The sequence below is a fragment of the Peromyscus californicus genome, unplaced genomic scaffold, assembly GCF_007827085.1.
Source record: "Peromyscus californicus insignis strain IS unplaced genomic scaffold, ASM782708v3 Scaffold_3__1_contigs__length_106647218, whole genome shotgun sequence".
NCBI lineage: Eukaryota > Metazoa > Chordata > Mammalia > Rodentia > Cricetidae > Peromyscus > Peromyscus californicus.
This window is the reverse complement of record NW_026294551.1, coordinates 44942548-44962247: the sequence shown is the minus strand read 5'-3', so window position 1 is coordinate 44962247 and position 19700 is coordinate 44942548. Positions and strand designations below refer to the sequence as shown.

General features: G+C 43.8%; 1 protein-coding gene across 2 annotated transcripts in view; it reads left to right on the top strand.

Annotated features, from left to right (window-relative positions):
- Phf12 (PHD finger protein 12) overlaps nt 1-19700 on the top strand; it is a 50857-nt gene that overhangs the window by 15727 nt on the left and 15430 nt on the right. For both annotated transcript variants that reach the window (XM_052755841.1, XM_052755842.1), the window contains exons 3-6: nt 10057-10129; nt 12992-13385; nt 16585-16705; nt 19054-19186. In XM_052755841.1, the coding sequence (XP_052611801.1) occupies nt 10057-10129; nt 12992-13385; nt 16585-16705; nt 19054-19186 (721 nt within the window). The remainder of the gene's footprint in view (nt 1-10056; nt 10130-12991; nt 13386-16584; nt 16706-19053; nt 19187-19700) is intronic.

Sequence of the window (19700 nt, the reverse complement as noted above, 5' to 3'; positions counted from 1 at the left end):
TGGATATGTTGCTAGAAATTCTTCATTTAATATTTTTAAATTAGTACACTCCTGAAGAAGGAATATCATGAGTTCAAGAACAGCCTCAAGGCTGACACATACCTCAGTAGTGGAGCATTCCCTAGCATTCCCAAGGCACACTAGTTTTAGTTTCCAGTGTCACTCAAAAGCGGTGGGAGGGTGAAAACGAGAATGACAAGCCCTGGGCTACATTAATGACACAAGGTTTCAAAAGAATTTTTTCTTTTCTTTTCTTACACAAGGCAGGGTCTCATGTAAGCCAGCAGGGCCTAGAACTCATTATATGGCCAAGGGCAGTCTTGAAATCCTCATCTTTCTGCCTCTGCCTCCCAAGAGCTAGGATAACAGGCATGCATTGCTGAGTTTGATCTGTGCAATGCTAGTGATTGAACCCACAGCCTTGGGAATGCTGGGCAAGTACTTACCAACTAAGCTATATTTCTAACCTGAAGAATTTTTTTTTTTTAATTTTTTAAGAAGTTTAGCTGACTGGGGAGGCAAAAGCATGCAGATCTCTTAAGTTTGAGGCAAACCTGGTCTGCATAGTAAGTTCTAGGACAGCCAGGGCTACACAGAGAAACTCTTGGGGGGTGAGGAGGCTAGCCGAGTATGGTGGCACACACCTTTAATCCCAGCACTCAGGATGCAAAGGCAGGCTGATCTCTGTGAGTTGGAGGCCAGCCTGGGCTACAAGTGAAACCTTGTCTCAAAAAGGAAAAAGAAAATGTTAGTAGAGACCAGAGGACAACTTTGAAGAGCCGGTTTCTCCTTCCATCAAGGGTTCTGAGAATGGAACTCAGATTGTCACTGTTGTATTACAAGTGCTTTTATTCGGAGCCATCTCACAGGCTCTTACATGAATCTACCTATCTTTCTTTCTTTCTTTCTTTCTTTCTTTCTTTCTTTCTTTCTTTCTTTATTTTTGAGTTAAACGTTACCTACTGCCTCTTAGCTTTTCCATAACATACCTGGTTTCAGCATATTTTCTGAAAAGGCATATTTTCTTCCCCTCCCCTTTTTTTTTGATCTTTGGAGTCAGGGTTTCTCCATGTAGTTTTGGTACCCGTCCTCGATCTCACTCAGTAGACCAGGCTGGCCTTGAACTCACAGAGGTCCGCCTGCCTCTGCCTCCCGAGTGATGGGATTAAAGGTGTGCGCCACCACTGCCTGGCTTCCCTATTAGGTTTATTTTTATTTTATGTGTATGCGTGTTTTGCTTGTGTGTATGTATGTGTGCCACATGTGTGTCTGGCGCCTATAGAGACCAGAAGAAGGTGTCAGATCCCCTGGAACTAGAGTTAATAGACAGTTGTAAGCCACCATATAGGTGTTGGAAACCAAACCTGGGTCTTCTGGCTGGGGGAGAAGGGGGATAGTAAGTACTGTTAACCGCTGAGCCACCTTTCCAGTCCCAAGAGGCTTATTTTCGGAAGGACCCAGGGGTCCTCTTATAGATCAAGATGGCTGCTGTGAGGTTGAAATGATTATGGTTCTGTAAGCAATCACCTTACCCCATTACGGCTAGCGCCAATTTGTATGTGTGCATGCACACGCACACATGTGCTAATTTCTAAGCCAGCCTAGGTCAGCAGCAACAAACTGAGAGAGTAAATCTAAGCCTGTATTGTCTTTTCTGTTGGTCTTTATGATGATGCTGAATATAATTGGGAGATTTTAATCTAGTAATAGGCCTCAGATGGATAGAAAAGACTCGTGAACTATGAAATTAAAACTCAAAACTGCTTAGTTTTTTGCTTGGTGAATACCACATCTCACACCAAAACAAGGCAGGGTGTACATCCATGGGGGCGAGTGTTAAGTCTTTTCTGAGTCTGCCACTGTATTTCAACTGAAACTGCCATAAATGGCTTAGAAAGCTTAAATCTTGGAGATGGGTGGTTTCTGACAGAAGGGACCCTACCAGCTCATGTGACTGACCTCTTTTACAAGCTCAGGAGAGAGCTTCTTGGTCTGTTGTGTTAAGGTGGCGTTTGTATAGTGTCTCTGCTAAGTATTTGTATTTAATCAAATATTCTCTTAGTCCACAGAGAAAATGGAGTGTTTTGGGGTTTTTGTTTGTTTGTTTGTTTTTAGTATTTTCATCCCTTTATTCCCCTTTTGTTCTATAATATCTACCGACACCTTTGGTTAAGTGAGATTTTTCATTGTTTTTCAGGCTGCCATTGACTCCAGTTTTGTGTTCTTGCTTAGATGAGTGGATACTTGCAAACCACACATCAGTGATCTCACTTTCCTTTCTTTCCGTTTTTCTTTTTTATGTCTAGCATTCAGCGCCAGTTTGTTTTGTATTTTTGAAATCTGCCTGTTGTAATACAAAGAAAGGAGCTCTGAAGTAGAAGGCAGTCTTTCTGCTTCTCTGTCCCTCTCCTCCCTTCGTTCTTGTGTTCCCCTCCCCTCCCTTCCAGTTCCATCTTGGAAAACTGCTTGTGCTGGGTGGATAATTAAGATGGTGCTGTGGAGCAACAGGTCCCACTGGTGGTGACTGGTCTCAAGTAAACGTTAGTGTTGTCCAGGTTCACATGGATTAGTAGGCCAGGGAAATGTGTGCAGTTAGACTCAGATCAATGACACTGGTATAGGACTTGAAATAGATGCTCTTAATTAGAGAGCCAAGAACCACGACAACTGTTAACATCTCTCGTTTGTGGTGGTGAGCTCCAGCCTCATTAGAGAAGGAAAGGCATTCTAAATTAGAACTGGACTGTGAGTTGGGATCATCTGGGTATGGACTTTGAATCTTAGAGAAGTCTGTCAATGTAGGCATTGCAGTGACCCGGTGAGGGATGTCTAGTTTTTCCTGTAGGACTCTAGACATTGTCATCAGTAGTAGAGTCATTTGGGTCATTTGAATTTGTTCATGGGAATCTAGCTATGTTGGAGTCGCACAGCAGAGGTTGGCTTTAAAAGGATTGTTTGTTTTGGCCTGGTGCCATGGCCATGGCACATGTCTTTTACACACAGCACTTAGTAGGTGGAGGCAGGTAGATCTGTGTAAGTTCAAGGCCAACCCGATCTACATAGTGAGTTCCAGGTGAGCCAGGGCTACATAGTGAGACCCTGTCTCAAAAGAAAGAAAAAAAGTTTTAGTTTGGAAAAATATCCATAACTAACTTTCTAATTGGTTGATGTATAAATAATAGCAATCTATAGGGCTTCTCTGGCCTAACAGAAAGCCACACCAAGATCAAAAAGCCTATCTTTAGTTGCATACGCAATCTATGAATACTCAGACCTTTAATATATGCACACGCTTGTGGAGGTTAGAGGTCAGCCTCTGGTTGTTATTCCTCAGGAGCCATCCATCTTGGTGTTTGAGACAGGGCTGCTCATTGGCCTAAGGCTTATCTATTAGGCTAAGCTGGCTGGCAGGTAAGTCCCCAGGGAATCCACCTGTCTGGCCTTCCAGTGCTAAGGTCACATGTGTGCACCATCACACCCAGATCGGTCTTTACCGGGGTGCCGGGCTAACTTAGCTCCTCAAGCTTGTTCAGGAGATGCTTTACCAACGGAGCCATCCCCCTAACCCCCAACACTGTTTTAAAGCCAGAAAAGGAAGTAGAGGTCCTTGCTCTATTGGCTAAAAAGTTGCTGGTTTTCCAAGACAAGACCCCCAGGTACAGAAGACAGCTGTTACAGGACTTCAACCTTCATGGATGTTCTCAGGGGAATCTGCAAGTTAAGATGCTACAGTACTTTTATGTATCTAAGCACCCATCTAGGAAATATGTCCCTACTCCCAGAGCCTTTTCTTTGTTAGATCATTGCTACCAAATTGCAGAAATAAATACTTCTAAAACTCTGGCTTCCTCTAGAATCCATATATTTCTTAACTTGACCAACTTTAAAGGGTCACTGGCCTTTACTGAATAGCTATGAGTAATAGAGAGAGTGTGCTATCCACTGAAATACCAAATGACTGGTGTAGGTCTGTCTGTAAGAACTGATTTGTTGTTGAGTAGATGTGGTATTGTTACTGGGGACCCTTTTTCCTTTGCCTGTGATATCTGAAAAAAGACCCTGTCTGAACCCCCAACAGCACATTGCCTGGCGTAAGTACCCAGTCAGTGTTGGAGTGGACAAATAGACTAGTCTGATCCTCTCCCCGGATCTGTTTGGAAACACTCAGGGTGGAGGTTAAGGACTCTGCTAGGCGTGACACACTGTGTCCTCAGAAATAGGAGGAGTACTAAAGGTTCTTTAAAAAAACAACTTGGTCCTTTCAGTCCCAAGAGCTTCGTTCAGGAGCTCAGGTTACTGTGCAGACATGGCCAAGTCCAAGAATCAGACCACACACAACCAGGCCCAAAAGAGGCCCAAGAATCTCCGATCACAAAGACAGCAATCTCTAAAGAGACAGACCCCAAGTTCCTGAGGAACACGGCTCGCCGAGAAGCACGAGAGGGGCCTGAAGACAATGGGTCAAACAGTGCCAGGGCAGTGAGTGCACATGCAAAGACCATCCAGGTCCTGTGAAGCATCCGGGAAGTCCAGGAGGCCAGTGGACCCCCAACTCAAGCTCTGCTGACTGCTTTCGTTGCTCACCCCGAGCTTGAAAAGAGCCAAGGGCCACTGGCTCTGCCACCAAAGGCTAAAGCCTAAACCAAGGCCATCGCAGTAGCTAGTTCCAGGTCAGGCCCCTGTGAATGCCTCATAAAAGGATCTATCTGCCAGTGTGAAGATAGACAGGTGTAACCCTCCACACCCTCCATAGATGACTTTGTTCCTTTTAGGAACAAACTTGAGGTAGCTCTGTTTAAAAAAACAAACACAAAGCCACCTGGTCTTAAGCCAGATGTGTTTATTCCTGTAACATTAGCTCTTGAGACACCAGTGAGATGGGAAGATGAGAAGTTCAGCCATCTTCACCTACGTGAAGAACAAAGCCAGCCTGAAGTTCATGTGGTGAAACTTCAGGAGACTGTGTCTTCAAAGAAAAACCAGCTCCATTTCAAGATCTGAGAGCCTAGACACTGATTTAGGTTCTAGCTTGGCTACAGCCTGGTTCCGTAGTCTTAGATATGCAATCCCTCATCTGTGCGTTGAGAGTAGAAAGTATTCCAGTGTTGTAAGAAGATCAAATGAGAGCATCTGAAGCAGATGTGTTAGCTTGTGCCTTTAACCCAGATGGATCTCAGAGTTTGAGGCCATCCAGTGCTACGTAGTAAGACCCTGTCTCAGAAAGAAGGGAGGGAGGGAGAGAGAGAGATCTAAAATACTTTGTGAACTGTAATACACCAGACATGACATGAAGTCGTCATTCTGCCATTTCTAGGCTTCGGTGGTGAGGAGACATATTGATATCTTTAGGCAGCACTGACTTATAGTGTTTTCATTGCTGCACAATTGAATTGAAGTAGATAGAAATAAACTCAGCATAATCTGACGTGTAGTAATTTCCTCTTTTTTTTTTTTTTTTTTTTTGAGACAAGGTTTCTCTGTGTAGCTTTGCAGCCTGTCCTGGAACTCACTCTGTAGCCCAGGCTGGCCTCGAACTCACAGAGATCCGCCTGCCTCTGCCTCCCAAGTACGGAATTAAAGGGGTGCGCCACCACCGCCCAGCTAGTAATTTCCTTTTATGAAGGGTGGCCTCCAGCACCCTATCTTCATTGGTATGTGCAGACGTGAGGGTAGAGCAGAACCTTGTTTTTCCCAACAGGCACATCATAAAGACCAGCATGCATATTTTCAGTTTTCAGAGTTGTACACTAAACTAGTAGAAACACTGTTCTTTTTTTTTTTAACTCTTATTTTTGATTATTCGAGTGTATGTTGTTCTTAAGCTTAGTATCTATGAAAGTGATCTTTTGAAAACCAACAAGGAGCTACTCATCTAGCATTCAGGGACCCTGGGTTTGCTATCCAGCACGGCACAAACGAGAAATGTAGGGGGTGAGATAGTTTGCAAGTGTGGCCTTGGACGTCCATATTTTCTCATTGTTTTGTGACTTAGAAAACAAATAATTTCATATGTGATTTGACCACCAAGACAAGTGCCTGCCAAACTGCATGACCTTGTCTCTTGACTTCTGAGGGCCTGGGCTCACTTCCTGTAAGTTTATTCTTTCTGTATGTGTCTCAGCCCATTTTTAGACACGGTGCTGTGAGGAACCAGAGCTCTCAGAGAAAACTTTCTAGAAATAATACCTCACCTGATAGAAGTCCTCAAAAGATAAGGAACTCTGACTGAAGGACTGGGCGAAGGCCTGTGTGGTTGTGGCTTGTGGCATTCGATGAGGAGGCAGGAAGAGAGAGACAGTGCAGGCTGTGTAAAACACCAGCAGACTGTTGGGCCGGATAAAAGGATGAGGTTCTGGCCATAGGGGTCTTCTAGGAGTGAGGAGCTTGAAATTTTGGTTTTTTAAAACAGGGTTTCTTTGTGTAGCCTTGGCTGTCCTGGGACTCACTCTGTAGACCAGGCTAGCCTCGAACTCATAGAGATGTGCCTGCCTGTGCCTCCCTAGTATTGGGATTAAAGGCATGTGCCACCAAAATTTATGTTCTGATGCAGTAGTTCTCAACCTTCCTAATGGTGCGACCCTTTTAATGTTGTGGTGACCCCCCAACCATGAAATTATTTTCATTACTATTTCATAACTAATTTTGTTACTGTTATGAATCATTAGTAAATATCTGATATGCAGGATATCTGATATGTGACTCTGAAAGGGATTGTGACCCACAGGTTGATAGATGAGAAAAGGTACTGTTGAAGGCACCTTTTCTTTATTGTAATATGTGGGGAGGGCGGGAGGGAGGGAGAGAGAGTGAGTGAGCGAGGAGGGAGGGAGGGAGGGAGGGAGAGGGAGAGAGAGAGAGAGAGAGAGAGAGAGAGAGAGAGAGAGGAGAGCGTGTGCATGAGTGAGCTAGCACATGTGCCTGCATATCAAAGAACAGCTTGCAGGAGTTTGCTCTCTCCTTCCAACATGTGGGTTCTGCAGGAGGCCTCAGACTCAGAGGCAACAAGTGTCTTTACTGGTTGAGTCATCTCATTGGCCCAGTTTATTGGGGTGGTGTGCGGGGGGTGAGACAGAGTCTCACTGTGTGGTCCAAGCAGACCTCAAACTCACAGTGATCCTTCTGCCCCCAGCCTCCTTAATGCTGGGATTATAGGTGTGAGCCACCATGCCTGGCTTTGAAGGGCTTTTTAGTCTGAAGAGTGATATGATTAGAATGGGGGTGGGCGGGGATTTTGAAACAGGGTCTTGCTTTGTAGCCTTGGCACTTCTCAACTTACTATGCTCCTGCCTCAGTTTAATGAATAATTGTAGGCATATGCCAACACAAATGCCTGCTCCAGAATTTTTAGATCATTCTGCCAGCAACATTGAAAATCACCTGAATCATAAAGGGTACCCAATAAACATTGACATCTTGGCAAAAAATCTAAACCCAAACCACCTTGCCTTGTCCTTCTTGGCTTTCCATATTTGATATAGGGTGTCTTGGTACCGTGCCAGCAGACGATGAAAACAGACTTAGAAGTAACAGGCTTCAGGGTTAATTTTACTATGATGGCTATTGAAGCATTGGAAAGTCTGTAGGCCTTCACAGATGACATGTCTTTATTTCATTACTTAATGATCTGTTTAGAAATATAGTGGAGAGAATTAGGGAAGAATTTACAGGTGCTGTTCACCTGTGGTCCTCTAGGGCTTGGAGATCTGTCCCAACAGGCCACTCTGTCACTAGTTTCTGCTAAGAAAAGAGGAGGGAGGGAAGCAGTGAGCTATAAAGCAATGGTGGGTGTCTGACATGTGTACCCAGAGCTCCAGGGAAACATGGCAAACAGGAACACAGAAAACATAAGGCCAAATGCTCTTTGAGGAAGAAACAGCAGAGCATTAAGCACTGGGAAATTAAGGCCAGTCGTAGTATATATAAAAATGTTCCTCCCGGCCGGGCGGTGGTGGCGCACGCCTTTAATCCCAGCACTCTGTGAGTTCGAGGCCAGCCTGGGCTACCAAGTGAGTTCCAGGAAAGGCGCAAAGCTGCACAGAGAAACCCTGTCTCGAAAAACCAAAAAAAAAAAAAAAAAAAAAAAAAATGTTCCTCCCCCCTCCTCTCTTTCCATATTTCTCATATCTTCTTAGCATTCCGACTAGGTGACTCGTAAGAACCAAAGGCAGAGATTTTTTTTCAGCATGAGCATGGATGTAGCCTTGTTCTGTACAGCGTGATTTTCAAACTTTGTCCAGCAGAATCACGTTAAAGGCATGCCTGTGACACAGATTACTAAGTCCTAGAGTTAGCATTTCTTTTTTTTCTTCTCTTTCTGGAAAAAACAAAAGCAATACCAGGGTTGAACTTGTGCCAAGGATGACCTTTGAACACTTGATCCCCCTGCTTCCGCCTCGGGAGTCCTGGGATTGTAGGTGTGCACCCCACAGCTGATTTATGCATGCTAGACAAGTACTCTACCAACTGAGTGATGTTCCCAGTTCAGAATTTACATTTCTAATGTGTTTCCAGATGCTACTGCTGCTGTTTAACTGGGAATCAGACTTCTAGAACAAAATACCTTTTGTGAGAGCAATATAAATGTGACTCTTTTGAGAAATTGATAAAAATCTTCATGTAATTTTAATGGAAATCAGTGATCTAACTGTGTGTGAAGTCCAGCCTTACATAGCTTGAGTTTTGTTTGGTCTGAGTTTTGCTTTGTTTGAGGAAGAGTTTCATGCAGCCTTGGCCAGCCTATAACTTTACTGTGTAGCCCAAGCTGGCATAAAACTAAAAATCTTAATGCCTTAGCCTCCCAAATTCTGGGCATATGTCATGCCTGATGTAGCTCTGATTTGAATTCAGTCTTCTTTTATTAAAAGTGCAAGGAGGCGGGCTGGCAAGATGGCTCCAGAGTTGAGAGTGCATACTGTTCTTTCAGAGGACCTGAGTTTGGCTCCCAGAATTCCTATCAGGTGGCTCACAGCTGCCTGTAACTCCAGCACCAGAGGATCCAGCACCCTCTTCTGGAGACTGAAGTCACTTGCACTCCACGCACATACCTACACACAGAGAAAAAGGAACTCAACTATTTAGCAGGAGAATAAGATTTATGAGAAGTCTAGAAAGTACTGATGGAGAAGCCATATCTGGTAACCTATCAGTGTATAACAAACTACCAAAATTCAGTGACCCAAAACAGAAGCTAGTTATCTCAAAATTCTGAGGCTTGAACTGGGGTCAGCTGGGTGGTTTTCTGTTGTACATGTAGTTGGCCAGGACCACAGTTATTTGGAGGTTTATCTGTTCTGGTATGTCTAAGATGATTCATAGCAGTAGTTGGTATGACCTATTGATTAGAGTATTTCAGACCTCCTCCATGAGGCTTTCTTAGCATGACAGCAGAGCTCTGAGACAGAACATTCCAAACATAAGGTTGGAATCTACAGATTGCTTAAGGCTCAGACTTGGAAGTTACAGCATGTCACGTTGTTACATTCTGTTTGTCAAAGCAAGTCACAAGACGAGCCTAATTCAAGAGGAGGGCAAAGGACTGCTTGTGGATGGGAGACAAAACCATGGAGCCTAGAGCAAACTTTAGGAATGGATAGTTGGGGAGGTACAGCTTTCCTGGCAGAAGAGTATCACAACAGAATAAGTGGCAAATGTTCACTGGTGGGCCTGGGTACCTGAGGAGGCCTGCCAGGTTGGAATGGACTGTATGACAAGATTCTGAACCACAGAGAAGAGGTTGGGTTTAGACTCAGACTTTTAAAACAGTGTGGAAGACCTCTTGGTATGGCATAGTCCAGAATTTGGGAATGACTCTTCAGGCTCTCAACTAGTACTTTATGCCTTTTCCTGTAATCCTAGGGTCAATAGCTGTGGATTTGGCTTCTCTTTCTAAGATGTGAAAGGAATTTGTTAAATAGCAGTTTGAAGGACAGGAGAGCTCTATCAGGGCTCCAGAACTGGCCACAGTAGTAGTTTAGGGACATGCAGCTTGTGCCAGGTCTATTTTCAGCTGCATCCAAGGGTTAGTTACTTAGTCTTGCCCTTGTCTTTTCCCCACAGTAACCCTCCACTGAGTGAAGAGATGTTGCCTCCTGGGGAGTGGATGTGTCACCGGTGCACTGTTCGCCGAAAGGTAATAATGCTGCTTTCTGAAGGCTTCACTCCGAAGGCCAGATCTAGAGCAGTGAGACTTCAGAGTTCAGGACTTGATCCTAAGGGCCTTCTCATCCTTTCTTGTTCTAACGCTGGACTCACTACACTCTCTCCATGTTGACTGTAAGAGCTAAAACTCCAGACAAGGGTGTGAAAGAGGGCAGAAGGAAGGGGTGTGTTAATTCAATGAGCCTTGTGTAGTCACTAGTGACAGGCTTAGTCCATCTTGTTGACCTCTTAGGAAATAGCCTGAATGTGGTGTCCTCTGTCTGTGGCTCCAAAAAAGGCGGCTGCTTCTCAGTTCCACGGGGTCTCCAGAGGCTTGGTCAGTCGTATTAGAGAGGTGGATTTTGACCCCTCCATCCCCTTCCCCCTTCTGTTAGTTCAGTACTAACTGAATTGTGAGCATGACTCATTTTCTACTTTGAAATTTTTTAATTTAGTTAGTTATTTATTTGTGTTTTGTTTTGTTTTTTCCTTTTTGGTTTTTCAAGACAGGATTTCTCTCTGAAACTGTCCTGGAACTCACTCTGTAGACCAGGCTGGCCTTGAACTCACAGAGATCCATCCACCTGCCTCTGTCTCCCCAGTGCTTGGCATTAAAGGTGTGTGCCACCACCGCCCGGCTTATTTGGTTTTTCAAGACAGGGTTTTTCTGTGTGGCCCTGGCTGTCCTGGATCTCTCTCTGTAGACCAGGCTAGCCTCGAACTTACAGAGGATCTACCTGTCTCCGCCTCCTGAGTGCTGGGATCACATGCACTGCCACTACCTGGCTACTTTGAAATTTTTTATGGAGAGCAAGAGCTAAACTTTCCTTTATTAAAAAAAGAAATAGGTGTGTTCCACCAGATTATATTTGATCCCACCCACACATTAAAGGCTATAAATTAGGGTTTGTCTGTAGGCTATCCTGCTTTCTTCCTACACTAATTGTATAACCAGAGAATTTCTGTTCTTGTGACGTTACTGCTGTTTTCTTGGTCACAACATGATGTCATGGTCAGTGATGACTTCCTCAGTTGCAGAAACAGAATGAGCTAATTCAGAGATTGTGGTTTATGAATCTGTTTTCAACATTTAAGAAGAAGGTGAACAAGCAGGCATTAGTTTTCCATTGTATGCACAGTGGTTCCCATTAGAAAGCAAGCCAGAGCTCAGTCAGCCACTAACCAGAACTGTATGTAGTTTTGGACCTGAAGCCTAAAAAAAAACCAGGCTATCTGTCAGGCTACCTAGCTTCCAAAGCCCTTTCCTGTGCATCCCACAGAGTGTGTCCTGTCTGTTCAGAAACTTGCTATGCAAAGAAGCTAGGCTTGAAAGAGTTGGATGGGCCAGAGGAAAGAGGTGAGAACCTGCTGGTGCCGTTTCAGGTGCTCTCCTGTTCCTCCACTTCATCTATGCAGCAGCTATCCAAGAGTGCTGTAGTCGATCTTAATTAGGGAAGGGAAGAAACTGAGGCTACGAAATACAGATTATTTTTCCAAGGACTCAAAGGAATGCAAAGAGCCAAGATTGGAACCAAATTTTATCTCATTCTAAAGCTCTGTTACCTCTTGAGTTCTCTGGAAACAGTGCTGCTTGCTGGGAATAGTATGATTTTTCCCTAGCATAGGGCGTTCTTCCTTAGATGCTGCTCTGACTCACTTTCACATGGACCTCTCTACCTAACAGTTCCAAATCTGCCTTGGCCACTATCTACCACTCCCCTTTGACCTCCAGTGTTCACAGTGAAATGGATTGAAATATATATCCATCCTTGGGGCCTCAAGAACTCCTGATGGTCAGTCTTCTTATGATTCCTACTGGAAGCTAGGTCTTTCCCAGCCCAGAGCCGTCCATGTCTTTCATCTATGCAGTCCTTTTATCGCTACCATATTCCTAAGAGGAAAAAGATTTAGTGCTTTCATTTGCAGATGAACTGTCTAGGGTCCGCTGAATGAGATTGGTGTGACACTCCTTTGATTTAGAGTCTTAGGAAAATGCATCGACTGCTATCCAGTCCTACTAAGTTTCCTGCAGTCCTTTTCCATTTCGTACCTTCTACAAGTGTCACTTTTAGAGTTTCTAGTTAAGATGGAAAGCCACAGTTCTTGGCACCTGCTTGCTGCGTTGGTTCCCTCCAGGTGGCACCCTTTTGTGCCATCCCCACTGAAAAGGGAGCTCTCCCAGCCTGTTTTACCTTTGCATACTTTCTCTGTTTTGAGCTGTTTTCAAAACCTTTCAGTAGGTCAGGATGCACTTGTCACAGGCAAGTAAGTGACAGTGACTTTTGTTTGTATTGTGGTGTTCTTACCTTAATCTCACTGATTTTGTTCTTACCATGTTTAGTTGGTTAGCTGCTTGCCTTGTGTATATAGATGTTAAGTATCATACAATGAATTGCAATTATTCCAGACTTTCCAGACTGTTGTTGGTGATTCACTACTGCCATGTTTTCTCCATTTTAGTTAGTTCAGTTAGTTATAGCTGTATCCAGGGCTGGAGTGATGGCTCAGCAATAGAGTATTGCCCGTTCTTCCAGAGGACCTGGGTTCAATTCCCAACACCTACATGGCAGCTCTCAACTCCAGTTTCGGGTGATCTGAGGCCGCCTGCTATCATTTATGGGTATCAGGCACATGCATGGTACACAGGCATACATGTAGGCAAAACACCCATACACACAAAATTAAAATGTGAAATATATATCTCAACTTTAATAGGCTGCTGTCCCAGGTCCCGAAGTGGATGATTCTGTGATGTGTAAGGACTTTGTAATTTTCATAAGTGGTCTAGCAGGACACTGTATACCCATCTCTATTTTGTTCTTTTCATGATGGGCCCACCTATTCATTTGCACAGAAACGAGAGCAGAAAAAGGAGCTGGGCCACGTCAATGGACTGGTGGACAAATCCAGTAAACGGACTACATCCCCCAGCAGTGACACTGACTTGTTGGACAGATCAGCTAGCAAAACTGAACTCAAGGCCATTGCCCATGCCCGGATCCTGGAAAGGAGAGCCAGCCGGCCTGGCACCCCCACATCCAACGCCAGCACAGAGACCCCCACCTCTGAGCATAATGACGTCGATGAGGACATCATTGACGTGGACGAGGAGCCAGTAGCAACAGAGCCGGACTATGTGCAGCCTCAGCTTCGGCGGCCTTTTGAGCTGCTGATTGCTGCCGCCATGGAGCGGAACCCTACCCAATTTCAGTTGCCCAATGAACTGACTTGTACCACTGCACTACCAGGTTAGCGACATCATCATCATCATCATATTCCTTCTCTTACCCTGACTTCCCAACGGATTATCATTTAGCCCAAAGAACAGTGCTGCCTGCAAGGTTACTGCCTGTAGCCACTGTCTTTTGTTCTTGTTCCTCAGTCTGCCTGGAGATAGCATCAAAGGTTTTAGTTGTTATAGTACTTAATTGATTTTTCGTTTTCTGAGTATTCTGTCTCCTGTCCTATTATTGACCTGTACTCTTTTTTTTTTTTTTTTTTTTTTTTAATTACATAAGAAGCCAAGTATGGTGACACACTAGTAATCTCAACACTTGGGAGGATAAGGCAAGAGGATGGTGAATTTGAGGCCAGCCTGAGCTACATATTGGGACTGTCTCAAAACATAAAAAGAGGGCTCAAAAAGATGGCTCAGTGGTTCAGTGCACTGGCTGCTTCTGCAGGGGACTGAGGTTTGGTTCCTATCACTTACATAGTGACTCACAGCCATCAGTAACTCCAGTTTCAAGGGATCTGATGCCCTCTTTTGGCCTTTACAGGCACCAGGCATGCATATGGCGCACATATATACAGGTGGGCAAACATTCATATGCATAAAGGAATAAATAAATAAATAAAAATTAAAAGAGGGGCTGGAGAGATGGCTCAGCAGTTAAGAGTACTTGCTCCTCTTCCAGTGGACCTGAGTTCCATTCCCAGCACCCACATCAGGCAGCTCACACTGCCTCCAACTCTAGCCTCTGGGATCCAACACCTCTGGCCTCTGTAGGGACCTGCACTCACATGCACAAACCCACATGTAGATACATAGATGCACATATTTAAATTTTTTAAATTCTTAAATAAATAAATGAAGAAACAAAGTTTAGGAATATAGTTAGGTGACAGAGCTACCATGGGTGATAAACTCCCATGCACAAAGTCTTGGATTTGATCCCCAGCATATCCTCCTGCCCTTTGCAGATAACTATTCATTGATTAGTTCTTATGTATCATTCTGGAGAGAGGGAGAGAGTGTGTGTGTATGTGCTTGTATTTTCTTCTTAAATAACATACTCTACAAACTGTTCTGCAGTTTGTTCTTTATTTCTTCTTATAATGCAGTCCAGTGGTTTTAACATTACTGTAGCATTTCATTAGGTTTTTGTTATGGCTCCATAATAATCCATTATACAAATTTACTATAATTAATTTAAACAGTTTTCTATTCATTGCCATTTTGATTGTTCCTAATATATTTTCTAGTTTATTTATTTTTATGTGTATGGCTATTTTGCCTGCAATTATGTCTTGTGCACCAAGTGTGTGACTGGTACCCACAGTCACCAGAAGAGGGTATCAGATCCAATGGGACTGGAGTTACAGATGACTATGAACCACCATGTGCTGGGAATTGAACTTGGGTCCTTGGAAAGAACAGCCAGTCCCCTTAACCACTGACCTATCTCTCTAGCCATTCCTAATACCTGGTTACAAAGGCAGTGCTTCAGCGAATAACTTTGTGAATACGTCATCTTGCACATGGAAGATGTGGACATCTGTAGGATCGATTCCTAATAGGAAAATTGCTAGGTCACAGTTTACACTGGTAGGTTTGATAGCTATTATCAAATTGTCCCTTTTACAAAGAAAATCAAGTCATGGCTTCTATTTGATACCACGATGCTTCTAGATCTTAATTTTTTTTCCTACAAAAAATGAGATTGACTAGGCATGGTGTCTTAAATGCCCATAGTTCCTGCCTCTGTGAGAGGCAGAAGCAGAATTGTTAGAAGTTCAAAGCCAGCTTGAGCTATGCACTGAGTTCATCACCAGCCTGGGCTACAAAAGTGAGACCCTGTCTCAAAAAACAGAAGCAGGCTGGGAAGGGGATAAAGACTTAGCATGCAAATGTGAGGACTGAAGCTCGTGTCTTCAGAACCCATGTCACCATCCGGGTGGGTGTGATAGATAGCCTTCCTGTAATCTCAGACTGTGGGAGGCAGAGATGGAGTAAATAAACTGAAAGAGTAAACTCCACAGGAAGAGCCTGCCTCAGTCTATTAAGTAGAGTTGCAATCAAAGAAAACATCTGACATCAGCCTCATGCCTTCACACACACACATGCATATGCAAAAACAAGAAAATTGGAAGGCTTAAAAAGTGCACATGAAGCCTGGCGGTGTGGCGCACACCTTTAATCCCAGCACTTGGGAGGCAGAGACAGGTGGATCTCTGTGAGTTCGAGGCCAGCCTCCTATGCAAAGTGAGTACCAGGAAGTACACATGAGCCAAATGTGGCACATCCCTTTAATCTCAGTATGGAAAGATAGAGGAAGATGGATGTCTGTGAGATTGGTGCCAGCTAGGGCTATATAGAGAGACCGTGTATGTGAGAGAGGAGGGGGACTATGAATGAATGAATGAATGAATGAATGAATGAATGAATGAATGAATGAATGAATGAATGAATATGCCTATTGGGCTACTAGCAAGATAGCTAAGATGGTAAAGGCACTTGCCATGCAAGCCTAATAACCTGAGTTTGATCCCTGGAATCCATATAAAAATGGAAGTAGGGAAAAGTTATCCTCTGACCTTTACACATGTACATGGCATGTGTACCCTCAGATACTATATTTTTTTAAAGGGTACATATAGCTGTGCTTATTGGTGCATATCTTTAATCTCAGCACTTGGGAGGCAGAGACAGATGGATATCTGAGTTCTAGGCCAGCCTGGTCTACAGAGCAAGTTCCAAGTCAGCCAGAACTATATAGAGAGATCCTGTGTCAAATTGGGAGTGAGGGCTGCATATGGAATCTGCTTTTCTGGTTTCTATAGAAACATGATTAAACTGCAGTCTTTTGCTCAGTTATTGTCACAGACTAGTCTTTGTTGAGCATGTAACTTGGACATAAATATACTTAGGTTGCTACTATCATAGGTTTCTTATTTCATATTGGTAAAATGAGTGTGTTTCTGCCACAAAGCAGGTAATATCTGTTCCTGGTCGCCTTGTCTCTGTCTCCCCACCCCCACTTTTCCCCCCTTTCTTTCTTACTCTTCTTTTGTTACTTGAAACTAGCCCTAGGGTCCTCAGAAAGAAATCTGCCCCAGCCATGGCACATGCTTTTGCTTAGATCTGTTCCTTTCACTTAATGTTTTCATATTCCAACAAGGAATTGGATGCCAAGGACAGTTCAGCACCACCAGCTTCTTTTCTAGGTTCTAGCAAACGGAGAAGAAAGGAGGAAACCACAGGAAAGAATGTTAAAAGAACACAGCATGAGTTAGATCATAATGGTCTCGTGCCCTTGCCGGTCAAAGTCTGCTTCACATGTAACAGGTATTTTCTTTCTATGCCTATATTCAGCAAATGGAGTTGGTTTTTTCTTCTTACCCTTGTAAGTCCTGTATGTTAAATGTGGACAGCCTATATTTTGATGGTATAAGCACACAGAACTAACTGGCCACTTCCTTGAATATGTCAGTAACAAATTACCTGAAGAATCAAGGTACAGAGCCAGATGTATGATAAATGCCTATAATCCCAGCACTTAGGAGGAAGAGGCAGTTTGGGGAGTTCAAAGCTAGCCTAGGTTCACAAAGCCTACTCTTCATTGGTTGATAGAGAGGGAGTGTCATTTTCTTTAATGGTATAGCCATTGAAAAATCTATATTCAGTAAGTACCTCCTCCCCAGCTCACATGATCAACAGTGATTAAACGCAGTGGGTCAGAACTGATGAGATAGCTCATCGTGTTAAGGCTCTTTATCATCACAGCCCGAGCTCAACTCCCAGGAACCACATCTTGGAAGGACAAAACTTTGGCAAGTTATCTTTTAACCTCTGCATGGGAGCTGTGACACATGCATGAACACACACACACACACACACATGCACGCACGCACGCAAACACATATACACACAAATGCACACTCTCACACGTGCACCAAATAAATGTTTAAAAAAATTAATGTTTAAAAAATGTTTTAAAAAAATTAAACTCTGGGTCATACTATAAAAGAGATGAAACTCAGAGGGACTTGGGAAGTGGGAGGGGAACATAACTAAAATTTATTATGAAACTGTCAAAGACTAGACAATTTCCTTAATTAAGATGGCTCGGGGGTTAAGGTACTTGCTGCCAAGCCTGGTGCCTGAGATTAATCCTAAGTGCCTACATGCTGGAAGGAGAGACTCAGTCCCCGAACAAACAGTGTGGTACATGGGCTTTCCTTCCAATGCACATAAAATGATGGTTACTTTTTTTTTTTTTAAACCAAACAAGCTGTTTAGACTAGCTAGCAAATTGTTAAAGATAAATTTTAAAGTCATATGGGTATCTAGCCATGGTAGTTGGTGTGCTTTGGACTAGACAACTTGCAAAAGACTTTTGGCTACCTAAGTTACATAGTAGACCTAGGACACTGGTTTCCTTTAGAGAAGCTCTCCTCAGTTATAGAAACCAGATGTTTCAATGACTAAAGCTGGATTAGTTGGCTTGCATATGTCAGAAAAACTGTATTATGGTTGGAGCAGGATAGCATGAGAAAATGGCTATCACAAAGGATACTTGGGGGCTGAGGATATAGCACGGTTGGTATAGTGTTTACCTGGCATGATTGGATACCTAGCATCACAGACACCCAGGATGCTAGTGCAAACTTATCTTAGCACTCAGGAGTTAGATGCAGGAGGAACAAGAATTCAGGATCATTCTTAGCTACATAGTGAGTTCAGGCAACATGAGACTGTTTCACAGCCACACCCTCAACAACAACAACAAAAACCATGGGAAACTAGACCAAGTCAATTAGAACTATAAAACTTGGCAGTGGTGGTGGTGGTGTGCACCTTTAATCCTAGCACTTAGGAGGCAGAGGCAGGTGGATGAATCTCTGTGATCTGTGAGTTCAAGGCCAGCCTGATCTACAAAATGAGTTCCAGGACATCCAGGGCTATTATACAACAGAAACCCTGTCTCAGGAAAAAAAGAACTATAGATCTCAGTTGCAGAACAACTGTGGCTCTAGTATATCTTTGGGACTGTCTATATTTGCTTACAACCTCTCCTTGAAGCATGCTTACATAAATACATACAAAATCATTTTCTTGCCTCCATCTCCATTTTTCAGTACTGGTTATCAGTCTTTTCACACAGAAGGGAAATCTTTTGTTGTGTCGGGACAACTCCAGAAAGACATTCGGGTTTTTGTTGGTTTGTTTGTTTGTGGGGGGAGGATACACATATGCCACAACATACGTGTGCAGATCAGAGGACAACCTGAAAGAGTTGATTCTCCCCATTAATCAGTGGGTCCCCTGAATTGAACTCGGGTAGTCAGGCTTGGTGGCAGGTGCCTTAAGTGAGAATTCCTTAAAAAAATAGGAAGATCGCAGAGCAGAGCTGGGTACTAAGCGTTGGTTATTCTTGCTCTGATAGCCACTTTAGCTGTACTCCAAATAAACATTTACCTTCACAAGATGCATTCTCCCTGGAAGATAAAGTAATGAAGGACCCATTTTCCATTTTCCTTACTGACTGGGTATGTGACAGAACCCTGGAGGGGGAGGGGGTATGGAAGGAGCTGTGAGGACTGAGGAGGAAGGGCTCTTTTACAGAGTAGAGTTAGTCTTGAATTTTCCCATCATGCCACAGAAATCACCCGTCACATCTCATTCCTTTGCAGGAGCTGCCGAGTGGCCCCTCTCATCCAGTGTGACTATTGCCCGCTCCTGTTTCACATGGACTGCCTCGAGCCCCCGCTCACTGCCATGCCCCTGGGCAGATGGATGTGTCCCAATCATATTGAGCATGTGGTGGTAAGCACAGCACCCTAGGGTCTCTGTTCATGGGGCTCGCCTGTGCATCTTGCCTTCCCCGTGGACCTTGTGCCGCTGCTGTGCGGCAGACTTGACTTGCTTGTTGGTTTTACCCCGCAATGAAAAATTGTGTTGCTGCTATAGCCCTAAAGAGTGAGTTTATTAGAGCCAACCTTAAGAAAATAAATGATTGGCTGTTGGAATACATGTGGCCCAAGCATCAAGTGACTTCGTTGTCCTTCTCTTGCATTAGTTCTTTGTAACCAGCTTGTGTCGGCACAGCCTAGGTTTTCAGTGAGGTGCTGAGTGAGTGCAAGTGAGTGCTGTAAAAAATCTTATTTCCCAATGGCCATGATCATTTTTCTTTCTTTCTCTTCCTTTTTTTTTTTTTTTTAAAGATTTATTTACTATAGATAGTGTGTTCTGTCTGCATGTACGGCTGCACACCAGAAGAGGGCATCAGATCTCATTACAGATGGTTGTGAGCCACCATGTGGGTGCTAGGAATTGAACT